The 15245-nt window shown below is 41.3% G+C and overlaps 1 protein-coding gene across 1 annotated transcript in view; it reads left to right on the top strand.

Moving 5' to 3' along the window:
* Positions 1-15245, top strand: part of LOC150084608 (von Willebrand factor-like) — a 283645-nt gene that overhangs the window by 214289 nt on the left and 54111 nt on the right. Inside the window, exon 15 of the mRNA XM_090376305.1 lies at positions 6742-6823. Coding sequence (XP_090232431.1) covers positions 6742-6823 — 82 coding nt within the window. The remainder of the gene's footprint in view (positions 1-6741; positions 6824-15245) is intronic.

Raw genomic sequence — 15245 nt, 5'->3', positions numbered from 1 at the left:
GAGTCTTACGCTGTCAAGCATTTTTCCCCTGAGGGACACGTTTCCGGCCAATTGTCTTCGGATCTTCAATAAATTTAGGATACACCCTGATAGGTTCTATGATTCTTGTTCTGCACGTTAAGTGTTATAGCTGCCATTTTGGTGGTAGTTCGTTCTGAAAGCGTTGTGAAGTTTAATATTGATTCCAGGTAATAAGGTGAACTAATAGTCTGAAGATAAGAAGTCTCTCCAAAGAAAGAAGTTACTTTTGGTATTGAATATACGCTGTTGTGAAAATTTGGATTACCAATATTTAGAACCCGGATTATCGGTGTTACTTGGATGTGATATCTTTGAGATGACGGTGTTTTTCTTTATCAGGGTAGCGAATGTGTTCCATATTAAAGTTTTTTTTTTTTTTTTCAAATGATTAAATGGATAGAACGAAAGTGTATTAGGAGCGAAAGAGAAGGAGTCGGCGGCTTTTTACCCCCTTACCTTCCAGAGTTTCCAGGTTAAACGCTGACAGCAGTAAGGGAATTTCTGAAAGTAAGTTATTGAAGGGTAAAATTGTTAAGGCGGGTGTGACAACTGCTGGAGGTGGGGGGCTGCAAATCCTCCACAAGTTGCGGTAGCTAGTACTATGACAGAAATGAGAGTTCACGGGAGAAATTAATCCCAGTCAAAGTCAACTTGATGTAATGGATCAAGGAAATCAGATCGAAGAGATCAGGGAAGACATTCAAGACCTGCAGATACATTCTAAATCTAGGATTAATGAGATTCCTAAAATTCATCCAGAACTTTTAGACGTCAAATTAGTAGGAGGAACATTGGAATGAACGTTAGCGAAAGCGACATAATTGTTGCAAACATTCATGATATACATCAGGCCTGTCCGAACAATCTCCAATTCAATGGGGAGGGCACCGGCCAGCACTTGTAGGGCGTGGGTGCTGACCGTACAGTACCCCCAGATATAGCCAGCAGAATGGAGCGCTGTATCGTGTCAAGTTTTTCTTTCTATTCGTCGCCATTATTTCTTTGTGGTACCATATGCTGAAGGCATAGCTGATGATTGGCAAAAAGGCAGCCTTATAGCTCAAGGATAGTGTTCGACGTTTAAAGCCCCAGTCTCTTCGGGGTGATTTTATTGACCATGGCCATGTAATTTCTGATCTTCATTTCGATGTATTTTAAGTGGAGAGTGAATGTTAGGTTCCTGTCCAGGAAAATCCCTGGGTGCTTCATTTGCTCTGTGAGGCGGATTGTTCCTCGTATTTTTATTTGTGGGGGCTTTCTAATATTTAGGTTCCTTTTGAGCAGAAAGGAGCTAGTTTTTGTTGATGAGATGTGAAGAAAGTTGCCCATTCCTGCAGGATAGTGAGGGCTCTGTTGGCCATTGCTTCTAGTTGTTGTCGAGATTCCGCTGCGAAAGTGAATACCAAATCATCCGCATATGCCTGTGAATGTACATTTTGAAGATCGTAGTTTAGGAATTCACATAGGACAATATTCCACAGGAGGGACCCCAGGACAGAGCCCTGCCGACAACCTCTGTAGACCTGTCGCGAGATCTGGCTGTAGGGTGTTCTTACTATGAATTTCCTCTGAGAAAGATAGCTTCGGATGCAGTGTACGACTTCGTCATTCTGAGTGAAACCTGGCTCATATGAAATGTAAATTGCTACCTTCACCTCATATCTTGGCTCTCACATGCTGGCTGATAATAGAATTGGGAGACGAGGTGGCGGCGTAGCAATATGTCAGAGTTCACTCCCCCTAATTAAAGCATCCACTTATCCAGGAGGTGACATAGCAGTTCTTGGAATCTACCGAATTGCTGGTTTGTTGATCTCTGTGGGTGTATGCCGTTTATTTCCCTCCACCGGTTTCTGAGGATTGTCCTTAATCTGACAGCATGGCTGTCATCCACAATCAATCATCGGCAAAAGCTCATCATTCTCGAAGACTTTAACCTTCCCTACCAGCCACAAAGAAGCTCCTAGATACACTGATTGAACATGTCCGAAATGGGTATTGATCTTATTCATGTTCCTCCCTCATATGGCGATACCATCCTACAGCGAATTTTCCAAACTGCTCAGGAAAGAAAACCCTGACCATAACTAAGAACTTCCTTCCGTCCGATCCGATCCGATCCGCTCGCTGCTACACTGGTGGGCAAAACCTAAGGACCAGTCAGGTGTTCACCTGTGGCTTCTCATAGGAGTGGCCTGGATATGGGAAAAGCATACCAAAGGAACCTCGTGAGGTTCCTTTGGTATGCTGCCATGATGCAGATGCATCACTGCCAAAGATGGAACAAAGGGAAGATGTGGTCCTCAGTAGAAGATATGGCCATCCCTAACGTCGATGCAGCGTGGCACCGCCTGTTCATACTTAGAACAATATTGTTGATAAGTTCTTGCGGTAACATCGTCCATTCCTCTGTCAGCGCCATCTTCAGCTGGTGAAGATTTTCTGGTGGGTGTGGACGTGCAACTAGGCGTCTCCCTCACTTTCCAAAAGCATATCAACGGCTGCAGTGAGATGGATTGTGGCGTTATCATCCATAAACACGAACTCGGAGTTAATAACACCTCGGAACAGACACACATGGGAAGGATTACCTGAGTACAGTAGCCTGCACCGGTTACAGTACCGCCTTCCAGTATCTGAAGTTGTGTACATCTATCCAAGATAACGCTTCCCCTGACGAGAACAACACGAGTGCCATATCGACCCCTTTCAGTGATGCTTGTGGGGTGATACCGTGTGCCAAGCTCTCGCCAGATTAGCTGACGTTCACAATTGCTACTGAGACTGAATCTACTCTCATCAGTAGAGTACTTTACCCCATTGCGCTGCTGTCCAGTCCTTGTGTTCGATGCATCACTGTAATCTGTATCTCCGATCGGCAGGTGTTAAAGGGACAGAGCGTACTGACCTTAGGGCAAACAGTCCACCTTCGTGGAGTTGCCTGGCCACAGTAAGCTGCGATATCCTGCGTCCTGTGCAGCTGGTTTGCAATAGATCCCGCTGTCTGGTGTCTGTCCTCTTGCCCTGTACGAATATACAGCGGTCATTATTGGGAGTTTTTTTTTCGTGGACGATAACCACTGGTCCTTCGAACAGCTGTACCTGTCGTTCTGAAAGCCGACCACGCAGGTGAATCGATGCTATGGGCGAAACCGAACTCTGCAGCCACACTCCTCGCACTTCGACCTTCCCAATTATTCGACCCCGGGTAAAGTCATCTAGATGTTGTCTACTGGCCATTTCGTTGTCTGTAGCACAGCATAAAACCAATGGAACGTCTGTAACAATCGTGCTCACCATTCGGAAATTTGCACATAACTGCTGCTTTTTATCTGTTCATGTGGGCCTTCTCTCATCACGATTCAAATTAATTTTTGCATGTGTACCAGCTTACTACTGAACGGCCACAGTTATGCAAATTGCTGCAGCCTGTTTCGTTTGATTTTTGTCGTTGTAACCTTTAGAAATAGCGTTGGTCCTTAAGTTTTGTAGACCAGTGTATGATATCACTGCAAGCACCTAACGATGAACGTATGCAAGTATAAACTACAAACACTATCAAGGAGGGCATACAATCCAAATTACATCAACATTGGAAAAGTTACTACCCTTTTCGAACTTTACCCATGGAACATACTGGGCTAAGCTTAACATCAATGAGGGTGCCTACTGGCGTTCGAGATGGATGGAATTCATTGCAATGTCCAAAACATACATCCTTACTCCCCACTCAAAGCCATGGTGGAATGCGGCGCCTCAGTGGGCAGGAGCGGCAGTGCGTAGCACACGGGGTTCGGGCCCGTGACCACCAAATACGGAGGATGCGGAAAGGTCAGGGAATTACCACCGCATATACTCGGAGCAATATGGCCTTAGTTGCTAATGCTCCTAAAAAACAACCAAACCAAATGGTGGAATTACCTCTGACTAAGGCCTTTAGGGAAAACAGGCAGCCCATGCCTCCTACAAGAAGTCGCCTTCACAAGAATCATATGCCAAATTTTTCAAAGCAAGGATGGATTTCCAGAAGAGTAAAAAATCGGCTATTGACAATTACATGAACTGCCGGCTATCCAGGGGAAAACGTGTGGTCCACAAGCCATAATTGCACTCCTTTGTGTCCGAAGCATATCCTTGGAACGAAGCGCTTAACGTTTCCTCGCCTACTAGGAATACAGAAATTTCCGAAGAACAGCTAATAAAAATAAATTCAGTACCTGACAAGTCCACCACAGGAATTGGTGCAATACCTCTTTTTAATCTAAAAATTGCTTATTTCATCAGCAAAGAGCTCACTACAACTCTACAACAAAGTACTTAAATATGCACAGGTGCCTTCAAGCTGGTTGTCGTACAGATTGGTGGCAGTTCCGAAGAAGCCTCATGTGAAAACACCAGCTGACTTCAGACCAATATCAATTGCCTCTTCCTTCCTGAAATGCCTCGAGTGCTTCTATAATGATGTAGCACTCGCAATCTCTGCGCATAGGCTCGAACATACCCATTATGCCATGCCTAATAGATCTACTGTAACCTGCCTACAGTCCTTAACTGAAAATACTTCACGCCTGGAATAACAACGAAGATCTTCGCACCATTTTTCTGGACATAAAATCTGCTTTCGACTCAGTCCAAATCACGCCCCTTCTTGCCTTACTTGAAAGGTTCTACGGGCTATCCAGAAATATGCCCGAGGTCCTCAATAATCTGCTATCTATGAGAATGCTTCACTTCACATGCAATGGCATTACAGTCTGTAAAGGCTTCGAGGTAGGGGTTCCACACGGGGGGGGGGGGTTCTCTCTCTCTCTCTCTCTCTCTCTCTCTCTCTCTCTCTCTCTCTCTCTCTCTCTCTCTCTCTCTCTCTCTCTCTCTCTCTCTCCCTTGCTATTTGCACCAATCTTTATTCGTTCCATTAATGGATCAAATCCCAGCGTTCCTATCGTATGCTATTTGTCATGCAAACGCCTTGTTGGTGATTCACAAGAAATACAACCTCCTCTAAAGCTGTAAACAGCTACCTAAATACATTCTGTAAGTATGCCAATTTTTTTTGACCTGTCAGTTAATCTAGAGAAGTCAAATTATCTCATCTTTACTCCAAGTCGGATGACTGCTGCTGATACTGCATCTTCTCTACGTCCGGAATTGGCAGGAAATGTTCTAACTCCCACAGACAGTATCAAATTCCTAGGAGTAATTCTTGATGCCAACCTCATCTATAAACCACAATAGTATTCCAAAGCCCTGAGAGCATTCTGGAGAATGAAAAATCTGTGTAAAGCGCACAATAAGCAAATAATCAGAAAATACCTCTGTAAGTGTGCTCTCCTGTGCCGTGGAAGTTGTTCTGCGGCACCAGACTTTGGAAACTATGGGGCCTCGGATTCTGGGTGCTGAAGTGGGTCAACCTGTAGTCTACACGACATCTATAGATTTGCACTCTGCTCCAACCTGCCCACAGAGCCCATGTGCTAAAAATAAAGGCATTCCTTCATTTCTGTTCAGTTGGTTGGCGTTTACCAAGCAGACATCTCGTTGTACTCAAGACTCCAGAATTTCAAGAGACATTTCCCAATGTGACTCTGGACACTCACCGTCGACATCGCCCTGTGGACTACAGACAAGGCATGTCGCGATGGCATCTTGGCTTATCTTTCTGTTTGTAAAGGACAATTATGTAAGTGCAGGCCCTAGTTACCCGATGTCATTTCATTTTATGCTCAACTGGTAGGCCTTTTTGTTTTAATTACTATTTCATTGTTACATTTCGATTAAATTATTTTTTTCGTTTTATGTATTTATTGTTATTTATTTTTTTCTAATATAAAAAAACTTGTATAAACAACGTAGTGTAAGATTCCTCTGGCTTTCTGTGGAAGGAATATACAATGTATGTTAATAAAGAATCTTATTATTAAGGCTAATCTTATGTTGGAGAAAGCGATATTCGCTATGATTTATGTATTCTCTGAATGTTATATGTATTTTATGGATGTTGTTTGTATTTAATGGACATTCTCTGCAGTCTTTCTGTTTTATCAATTTGTATGTAAATATAATTACAATCTCCAATTAGATTGTTGGATGCCTGTAACGGGAATCGTATCCGTGTAAAAAAAACTGAATAAATAATTTTATTATTATATCATTAGCAGAATTATGGTACCAACTAGGCCCAACTCTGGTGGTGCTAGTCAGACATAAATACTGTTCTTTGACCCCTCCCCACCTGATCCCATTGCATCTTTTACGTTAGAGGCGATAGGGTAGTGAATTTCCATTTCATTCACTAGTCCATCACCTTCTTTATGAATTTCCTTAATGTTTCTTTACAAATAAACAGAACTTCTTCACGAGCAGTATAATTTCCACACACGAGACACTATAGAACATGCAGAAGCAGAATTCGAATAGAAAAATTTATTCCAACGCATTGAAAAGGCAAACAGTTGTTGTTTACCACAATAACCTTTTCTTGTATATTGCAATGGCAGCACTGTTTCTAGTTCTCATTAAAATTCCACAGAGAAGCAAGGAAGATCCTTCCTTAATGCACCAACTGCCAACACAATAACGAACACAAATGTAAATAATGCGAAGTAATGATCGTAATTTCCAGTTAAAAATAAAAGAGCGATAAAAGCATTTCTCATTTTGGTCAATCTCAGCTTTCACCATTTTAAAAAAACAATTTTTATACTTTTCTTTTTATTTTAGCCAAATCCTGGTCAAGCCATGAACGCCGCTTTCCTATGTGTCGCCGTGGCCTCACTCTTTGCTTTTGGCTGGGCTGAACAAAGTAAGTAATTTATAGAATTATATTCATTCAAGTATACACCTAGTCGGCAATTTATTAGGAACAGTACAGTGCCATGCGAACACGCTTCACCAGAATTGTATCGAGGATAGGGGGAAAAGGAATATGTTCAGAGGCAGGAAGAAACAATAAGGAAGTAAATATCTCTGCGTTCTGCAGCATAATAAAATATAAGTGTTTTCAGTGTCTAACGGCACCAGGGGTTTCCCCCATTTCTGCGTTTCTTTTATTGTGGGTGTACCAGTTCACTGGGAAGGCCAGAGATTTAGAAGTTTATGGAAGTGTGGTGTTTTGTACCGTTGTTCCTCTGGCCATTTAGTCGCTGGACCTCTGCTGAGGCCCAACGTTGCCCCGCTTACGCCCCGTGGAGGCAGACCAGGTACCCGATAGACTTTAGTTCACTCTGGCAGGTCCTGCCACTTAATTTCCTGAGATTGCAGTGGCTAGGACCAAAAAAAAAAAAAAATTTACACATGTGTGTGATATCTCTTCAATAAGGAAAGACTGAAATATGGACTTAATTTAATTTGGATTCATTGAATTTATGTGTGTGGGAGGGGGGGCATTCGCTTGTGTAACGATAGAGGGGGGACTGAAGACTGGGGGTTAAAGGAGGAAGAATGAGGCAATAGAGTAGGAGGCCTCAATTTGGTGTCAGTAGGGCAGGCCCATGCTCTGCTAGAAGGAAGAATGGGGGTGGCGTGAAGGGGAAGAAACAGTATGACCGTCTCCTCCCCCATGCCGAAGCAGGGTAGAAAGGGCAGGACAAGGGAGCTTGCACAGGTCGCCAATATGGCGTGGCTGCAGAGTGGCTAGGTCAGCAGGTTCAGAACAGGATCACGACACTGGCTCCACCAGGAGGTACATCCAGGGACAAGGTCTCTACCGACTTGTTCACAAATCAGTTGAATGCCGGCGTTGGTCATGGGATCAAGGTTTCATCCAGTTTGGTTGTGGTCATGGTCCTTCTATTTCCATTTTGGGTGGTCATTCTTGGTATGGAGTCACTTCCACTGTTTGTTCTGTTGTCTGGGCGCCGATGTAGTGTTGTCAGTCCTACACATGGTGATTATCACATCCTAGGGTAGTTCGTTGGGTAAATTACATGTGCTATCGGTCCATTTGATAGTGAAGTTCGTGGAGCAAAGTCCCGTCCGATATCGTGGTACTCTGATCTTTCTGGTTCAGTTGACAGGGTAATGGCACTCATGGGAGCAGAGTCCCGTCCGGTGAGTTGTTTGGTTTTTAGGAGCATTAGCAACTAAGGCCATATTGCTCCGCGAATATGCGGTGGTTCTTCCCTAACCTTTCCGCATCCACCGTAATCCCGGTCTAACCAAGAAGCGTGTGCTAAGCACTGCCGCTCCTGCCCACCTGGCTAGGGAGGCGCCTGTTGTAGTTGTACAACAAAATAATAAAACAGTATGAAGTTATCAGCTTTCTTTAAATACGATTTTCGAGCTTGTTTTAATGAACTGCACTTCAATTTTACGTTAAGTGTAGATATAGACAAATTTTGAATGTGCTGAGTGCAATAGTACACGCGTTGGATTGATCGTAATTCTAGTTCAAGGGTGAAAAAAAAAAAAAAAAGTTGTAACTGTGCTGATCTTTTTATGTAAGAAAAAAAACTGTGCCAGATTTTTTGATCTGGTTTTGGCTACATTTCTTGAAATATTTACGTTTTTTGGTTCAATGAATATTATTATTATATTATTTTGTTATTCTGTAATAACAGTCATTTCAATTGGCAGCAGTATTATCATCGTATATTTACGATGATAATATTGGAAAGAAACCCGATCTTATCGGTGCTAAACATTTAACAACAGCAACTAAGCGGGCAGGTATTTGTATCAGCAGTTCTTTCAAAGACAACAGTATACAAGGGGTGGATCCGAGTTGTTTGTAGCTAAGAAAAAAAAAAAAAAAAAATTGGAGATACTGAAGAATATGCATATTTACAGTATCTCTAAATAAGTAAAAGTTTCGAGCACAAATCATCATGGGGTAGGGGTTGCTGGCTAAGTAACACTTTGACAACCATCCCAATGCACAGGAAGTTGTGTTAGGTATTTTCCCAATCTAGCCCCGAGCACTGAAAATTTTGGGTTCGGTTCCGTTTGAACGTTTATTTCGTTCTGCATTATAACAATTTAGAGAAAACTCCCGAAATTATTTATCGCGATGCATAATTTAACGAAATGAATGCTCAGTACAACAATAATTATTTTTAAATAATTAAAAATTAAACCTATAACGCAAAAGTAAAATTTCAAATCTGAATGAAGTTTCTTCCAAAATACAAATTAAATTATAGTAGCCCTTTTGGGGGAGAGCGGTTGGTTGATGTATTATGCATGCAAGACCTTTATATATGAACTTCGATAATAACTTTCTGAGTCATGAGGACATTAAATATTATTAATTCCAGTATTTAGTAAATATCAGTATTTTAAATACTGCAAATAAAAGTGTGAAGGCACAAAGATCGCCTCCTCCCCACACCCAACTTCTTTTCGCTTGCATCAAGAAGAATAAATAAAATAAGTAGTACATTAAAAAGCTTCCCGGAATCACACGTTGCTCAGAATGGTTTGTGCTACGGCCGAAAGATTTCCCGAGGCGTTGACGTCGACCTTGGTGCACAAAATCATACCAAGCGGAAATTGGCTCGACTACTTCACTCGTGTGTCACAGCTTGCGGAATGTCGCAGTTTGAGCAGCGTGCTAACATAAAGTTCGTAAACTTGGGAAAAGTGTTATAGAGATTTTTTTTTGTTAGTTGATGCCGCATCGGCTTTGTGGCCATAATGCACCTCCCAAAGTTTTTGCATTTTACTCTGATGCAAGCCCGAGCCGGGATTCGAACCAGCGACTTTTAATGGGGTCGTCTCCTCTATTGATCCCATTTCTTCTGTCTTTCTCCCCCCAGTCTTCAGTCTCCTCTCCCTCTCTATCTGCTCGCCAGCGTATAACCCCACAGGTCAAAATTTAATAGTTCCAAATTAAGTTCGCTCACATTTCAGTCTTTCAATCTAGCGAGCAACCCACCCAAACTTAATTTTTTTTCAGGTCCTAGCCACTGAAATCTCAGGAAACTAGGTGGCAGAACCTGCCAGAATAAACTATAACTACTGGGTACCTGGTCTGCTTCCACGGGGCGAAGTGCGGGCAACGTAAGGCCTCAGCAGCGGTCTGGTGGCTAAATGGCCAGAAGAACAATGGTACACATCAAGATCCATATACTTTTAAATCTCCGGACTTTACTGTGGGGACGCCTCCGTAGCCAGGTGGGAAGGAGTAGCAGTGCGTAGCACACGCTTCTTGATTAGACCTGAGTTCAAGCCCATCACCACCAAATACGGAGGATGCGGAAAGGTCAGGGAATGACCACCGCATATTCCCGGAGTAATATGGCCTTAGTTGCTAATACGCCTGAAAACCAAATAACAAACCTTTACAGTGAACTGTATCGCATCACAATGTAAACTACGCGGAAATGGGGGGAAACCCATGGTGCCGTTTGATCCTACACACACTTGACACTTCACTTTACCTTTTAGGTTGCCAGGCAAGCACTTTATCCACCTGGCTAGCCCGGTCGGTAGGATTCTTCTTCTTGCTCAGAATAATCACCTGAAATGGCACAAATTCAAATTGAGGAAAGACAGATTTGGATAGATGTGTGGAAGTTTGCCTTTAGCCGGCGGATAGTTGGTTGGTAGAACAGACTTCCATCTTTTATTGTGGAAGTTGATGGCTTATATAAATTAAGGGTGGGCTGGACAGCTATTTGGAACGAACGGAAGGATGAAATGCTGCATAAGCTTGCTTTCTTGCATCATGTGCCTCTACTAATGCTAATTGAACTGTGGCTGGTTAACAGGTATGTGGTCCTCAGATCTAGGTATAGCCAGGTTGGGGATTCCAGAAAGGTTTTACCTACATCCGGTATGAATTTCTTTGTTATTGCCCCTTTTCCAGAGGGCTAACTTCTCTGCTGCCAAACGTTTTGTAGGTAGGTGGTGAGTAGTCTTTCTTCCATCGGCCGGTTGTTTGTTATGTCTGTGGTATAGCAATAGTGAAATTATAGTATCCTTATAATACCGTGATAACTCTGACTAAAAAATGAATAGCAAATGCTTAGAAAACGGTACTCACCTTGTATAAATCTGCAATAAAATTTTTTGGTAGATGGTGATTAAATTTAGGTTGAAAGAGGCATTAAATAGAACTAAGGCGGGGAATGGGGTGAAAATATTTTAAACAGATTTTAAAATGAGCGCAAGGAAGTAGAAATGCAGATCTCCAATCCTTGGTTGTCATAAAGAGGTTAAAAGACGTAAATGGAAAAAAAAAAAAGAGAGAAGACAGGTGGTGCCAATAGTCGTTACGATGGACTTTCGTGAGTAAACCGTCATCAGTTGGCAAATGGAAGAGAAGTAAGCGCGTGTTGTATTTAAAGTTAATCTAAACTCCCATGATGCTCTTTTTGACACGTCGGAACTTTAGCCGCGAGAGGTTCCAAGCCGGTGAAAGGTTGAAGGGAAGTTTAGCGTTAATAATGTTGAGATCAGAATGGTGTCGATACCATTCGATGGCGAGGGCTTCATATTGAAGAATTCTGTAGCTCGATCTAAGTTTAATAATAGTGATGGCAGAGTCAACAAAGGGGGTGTGGTTGTGGGTTTGAGCTTGGGTTGTTAACTCAGTGCAGGATTGACTTGTCTTGAAACTGTCGAAGTGGTAGTATGCGCGGGTATTGGAAGTTGTGGAGGAACCGAATTTGGTGGTTGTGCTGCCGATGTAACAGGTGTCGCAGTTCGGTTGGCATTTTATGAGATATATTAAGTTATTGAGATCATTGATGGGATATTTGTGTGTATCTTTGTAAGAATTAAATAGGGAACCTAGTTTATTGTAAGTGGAGAAGGTGAGGGAGATGTCGGTATCTTTGAATGCACGTCGGAATTGTGCTGCGAGTTCACTATGGTAAGGGAGAACTATGCGAGTATTTGTCTTGTGACTGTCTGGTGGGGTTATTAATACTGTTTTTTACGGTGGATATTGTGTGTTGGATGAGTTGAGGGGGATAGCTCCTGGCTATGAATTTATCAGTAAGGTATTGAAGTTCATTGTGTAGATCGTTTTGTGAAGAGGTGAATTTGATAGCGTTGTAGATTTGGTTGTGTAGGACGGCTTTTTTGGTACTAAGGGGATGATGTGAAGTGAAATGTAGATATTTACCGGTGTGCGTATTTTTTCTGAAAATCTTGGTATTTAAATTTGTGTCTGTTGTATAAATAGTGAGGTTAAGAAAATTAATCTAGTTGTCCGTTGCGATTTCGAGGGTAAGGTTTAGCCTGTCATGTATTGTATTGAATTTAAAAAAAAAGATTGTCTATGGTTGTTCTGTTGCCTATTATTAGGATATCATCGGCGTAGCGGATGTATAATTTAATTTCAGAGGGGAAAGGTGGTAAAATTTGGTTTTCAATAGTGGCGAGATAAATTTCAGAAAGGGGGGCAGAAATGCCTAAACCCATGGTAAACCAAATGTTTGTCGATAAATTTTATTGTTGAATCTAAAATATCTAGCGTCTAGTAAAAGAGTGGTAAGTTCAAGGATGTGGTCAACTGAAAGAGGTACGTTTCGTTAAAGTGTCATCAGCTGTTAGAAGTACGCGTAATGCTTGCAGGGTGAAAGGAATATGCACATTAGTGTATAGGGATATGACGTCAAAAGAAGCTAATACGTCTCCGTCAGATATGGTGGTGTTGCTGATTTTTTGGAATGCTTGGTTGGTATTATTAATTTTGAATGTAGAGAATCGAGTGAGCGGGGATATAATTTTTACAAGGAAGGTGGATAAATTAGTAAAAGCTGATTTACTAAAAGAAACGATAGGTCTTAGTGGGTGGCCAGGTTTGTGTAACTTGGTTATTCCGAACATGTGGGGCAGAATGTTGTTGCGAATACCTATCTGTTGTAATGTAAAGAGGTTGATTTCTTTGTTCTGTCTGAGTTTTCTGAGAATTGTGTCAAGCTTATTTTTAAGTTTTGTAATGTTGTGGTTGCTGTCATTTGTATATGTATCTTGGTCGGCTAAAACCCCCCCAAAAATCTCCACCGTTAACCTCTCCTCAAAATCCTTCACCCCTTCCGAACTCTCCGGCCTAGAATTTGGCTTCAATTTTGCCATTAAAGAACAACATTATCCAATAAAAGATTGTATAATCGAACTCAGTCTAAACTCAATCAACATCCCGATAAGTGGAGACTTATACACCAGTCTAATAGGATAATAAATTCTAAACTCACATCTCTCCCTAACGTAAAAAAACAACTCTCGGATTTACAAAGACTAAGCAAAACCCCAAATATCATCATCCAAAAAGCTGACAAAGGAGGCACAATCGTTATCCTGGGCAAGAACACCTACACAGAAAAAAATGGAGTTAATTTTAGCCGACCAAGATACATATACAAATGATAGCAACCACAACATTACAAAACTTAAAAATAAGCTTGACACAATTGCCAACCGAACTGCGACACCTGTTACATCGGCAGCACAACCACCAAATTCGGTTCCTCCACAACTTCCAATACCCGCGCATACTACCACTTCGACAGTTTCAAGACAAGTCAATCCTGCACTGAGTTAACAACCCAAGCTCAAACCCACAACCACACCCCCTTTGTTGACTCTGCCATCACTATTATTAAACTTAGATCGAGCTACAGAATTCTTCAATATGAAGCCCTCGCCATCGAATGGTATCGACACCATTCTGATCTCAACATTATTAACGCTAAACTTCCCTTCAACCTTTCACCGGCTTGGAACCTCTCGCGGCTAAAGTTCCGACGTGTCAAAAAGAGCATCATGGGAGTTTAGATTAACTTTAAATACAACACGCGCTTACTTCTCTTCCATTTGCCAACTGATGACGGTTTACTCACGAAAGTCCATCGTAACGACTATTGGCACCACCTGTCTTCTCTCTTTTTTTTTTTTCCATTTACGTCTTTTAACCTCTTTATGACAACCAAGGATTGGAGATCTGCATTTCTACTTCCTTGCGCTCATTTTAAAATCTGTTTAAAATATTTTCACCCCATTCCCCGCCTTAGTTCTATTTAATGCCTCTTTCAACCTAAATTTAATCACCATCTACCAAAAAATTTTATTGCAGATTTATACAAGGTGAGTACCGTTTTCTAGGCATTTGCTATTCATTTTTTTAGTCTGTGGTATAGTCAAGGAAAGTGGTTGTCTTCCCATTTACAATAGAGTATCGAGCGAGTAATTAAACTAACCTTATTTAGTTAAAAAAAAATAACTGGTAGTTTCTCAAACCTCTAGAATTTCTGTAGCCGAGCAACAGACTCCAAACGAAAATCATTTTTATTTTATTAAACAGATTTTGTATAGCTTGTGATCTCCTGTGTTGTTACAAAGCATTAAACATTTTATAGGAGCTTTTCTGAATTCTTGATAATGACCTCAACAAAATTTACTTCCAGGCATAAATTAAACGTGGCGTAGTCACTTTTTGATTTGTCACGTAATGACAGCTTAATTATAATACTTTTATACCACCCACGTACGAATATTGCTGTTAACGCAATTTGTTGACTAAATTTATAATTGAAGTTCTAAATTATTTTTAAAATGCTGTTTAATTAGTTTCCTTAATTAAAGATTACCTTCTTAATTAGACGAAGTCAGTCATTATTCAGTACTTTTCATACAAAACTAACCAAAACAAGCATTTTTAAAAAATGCATGTTCCATATTCTGTTTGATGGCAATATGAGAAAACATTTGATGTTTTTAGATAAATGTGCACAACATTATCCACTTTTATCCTAGAGGTTAAGGTTTTTTTTTTTTTTTTTTTCCCTCACCACAGAAGCTCAGCATGCTGTAATATTTTCACTTAAATAGCCCAAAGATAGTAAACTATTTAATTTGAAAAGGAATTTAGTATTGGGAACATAATGAAAGGATACAAAGCTCTTACAGATCGACCACATTTGTACATTCCTTTCAATCATTTATCCGAAACTTCTTGAAATTTATTAAAACTACAACTCCTACCACACTAGGTAGGAGTTCATTCTAATAATCGATAACTTTGGTTGAATGCATAGTGGACATAGTGTTATTGCTAAGTGGTTCCTGTGGTTACCCACAAACCCGCATTAAGTACTCTGTTAACATTGCAAAGCCAGTCAGTGTGGATTGTGTGTTGTTTGACTGGCCTCTTCATTACAGGAAGGTGCGATCACCTGTAAGGAGCCTCCCAGCATCTGTCCACTGGCAGGAGCCGGACCAGTAAAAAAACATCTGGTGGGCTGTCCACACTCCTGCAGGAGCGAGAGTGGGGAGAG

The sequence above is a fragment of the Mastigoproctus giganteus genome, chromosome 6 (genome assembly GCF_048544385.1).
Source record: "Mastigoproctus giganteus isolate SK-2022 chromosome 6, ASM4854438v1, whole genome shotgun sequence".
Lineage (NCBI taxonomy): Eukaryota > Metazoa > Arthropoda > Arachnida > Uropygi > Thelyphonidae > Mastigoproctus > Mastigoproctus giganteus.
The sequence above is the reverse complement of the archived record's forward strand: the minus strand, read 5'-3'. Positions and strand labels throughout refer to the sequence as shown.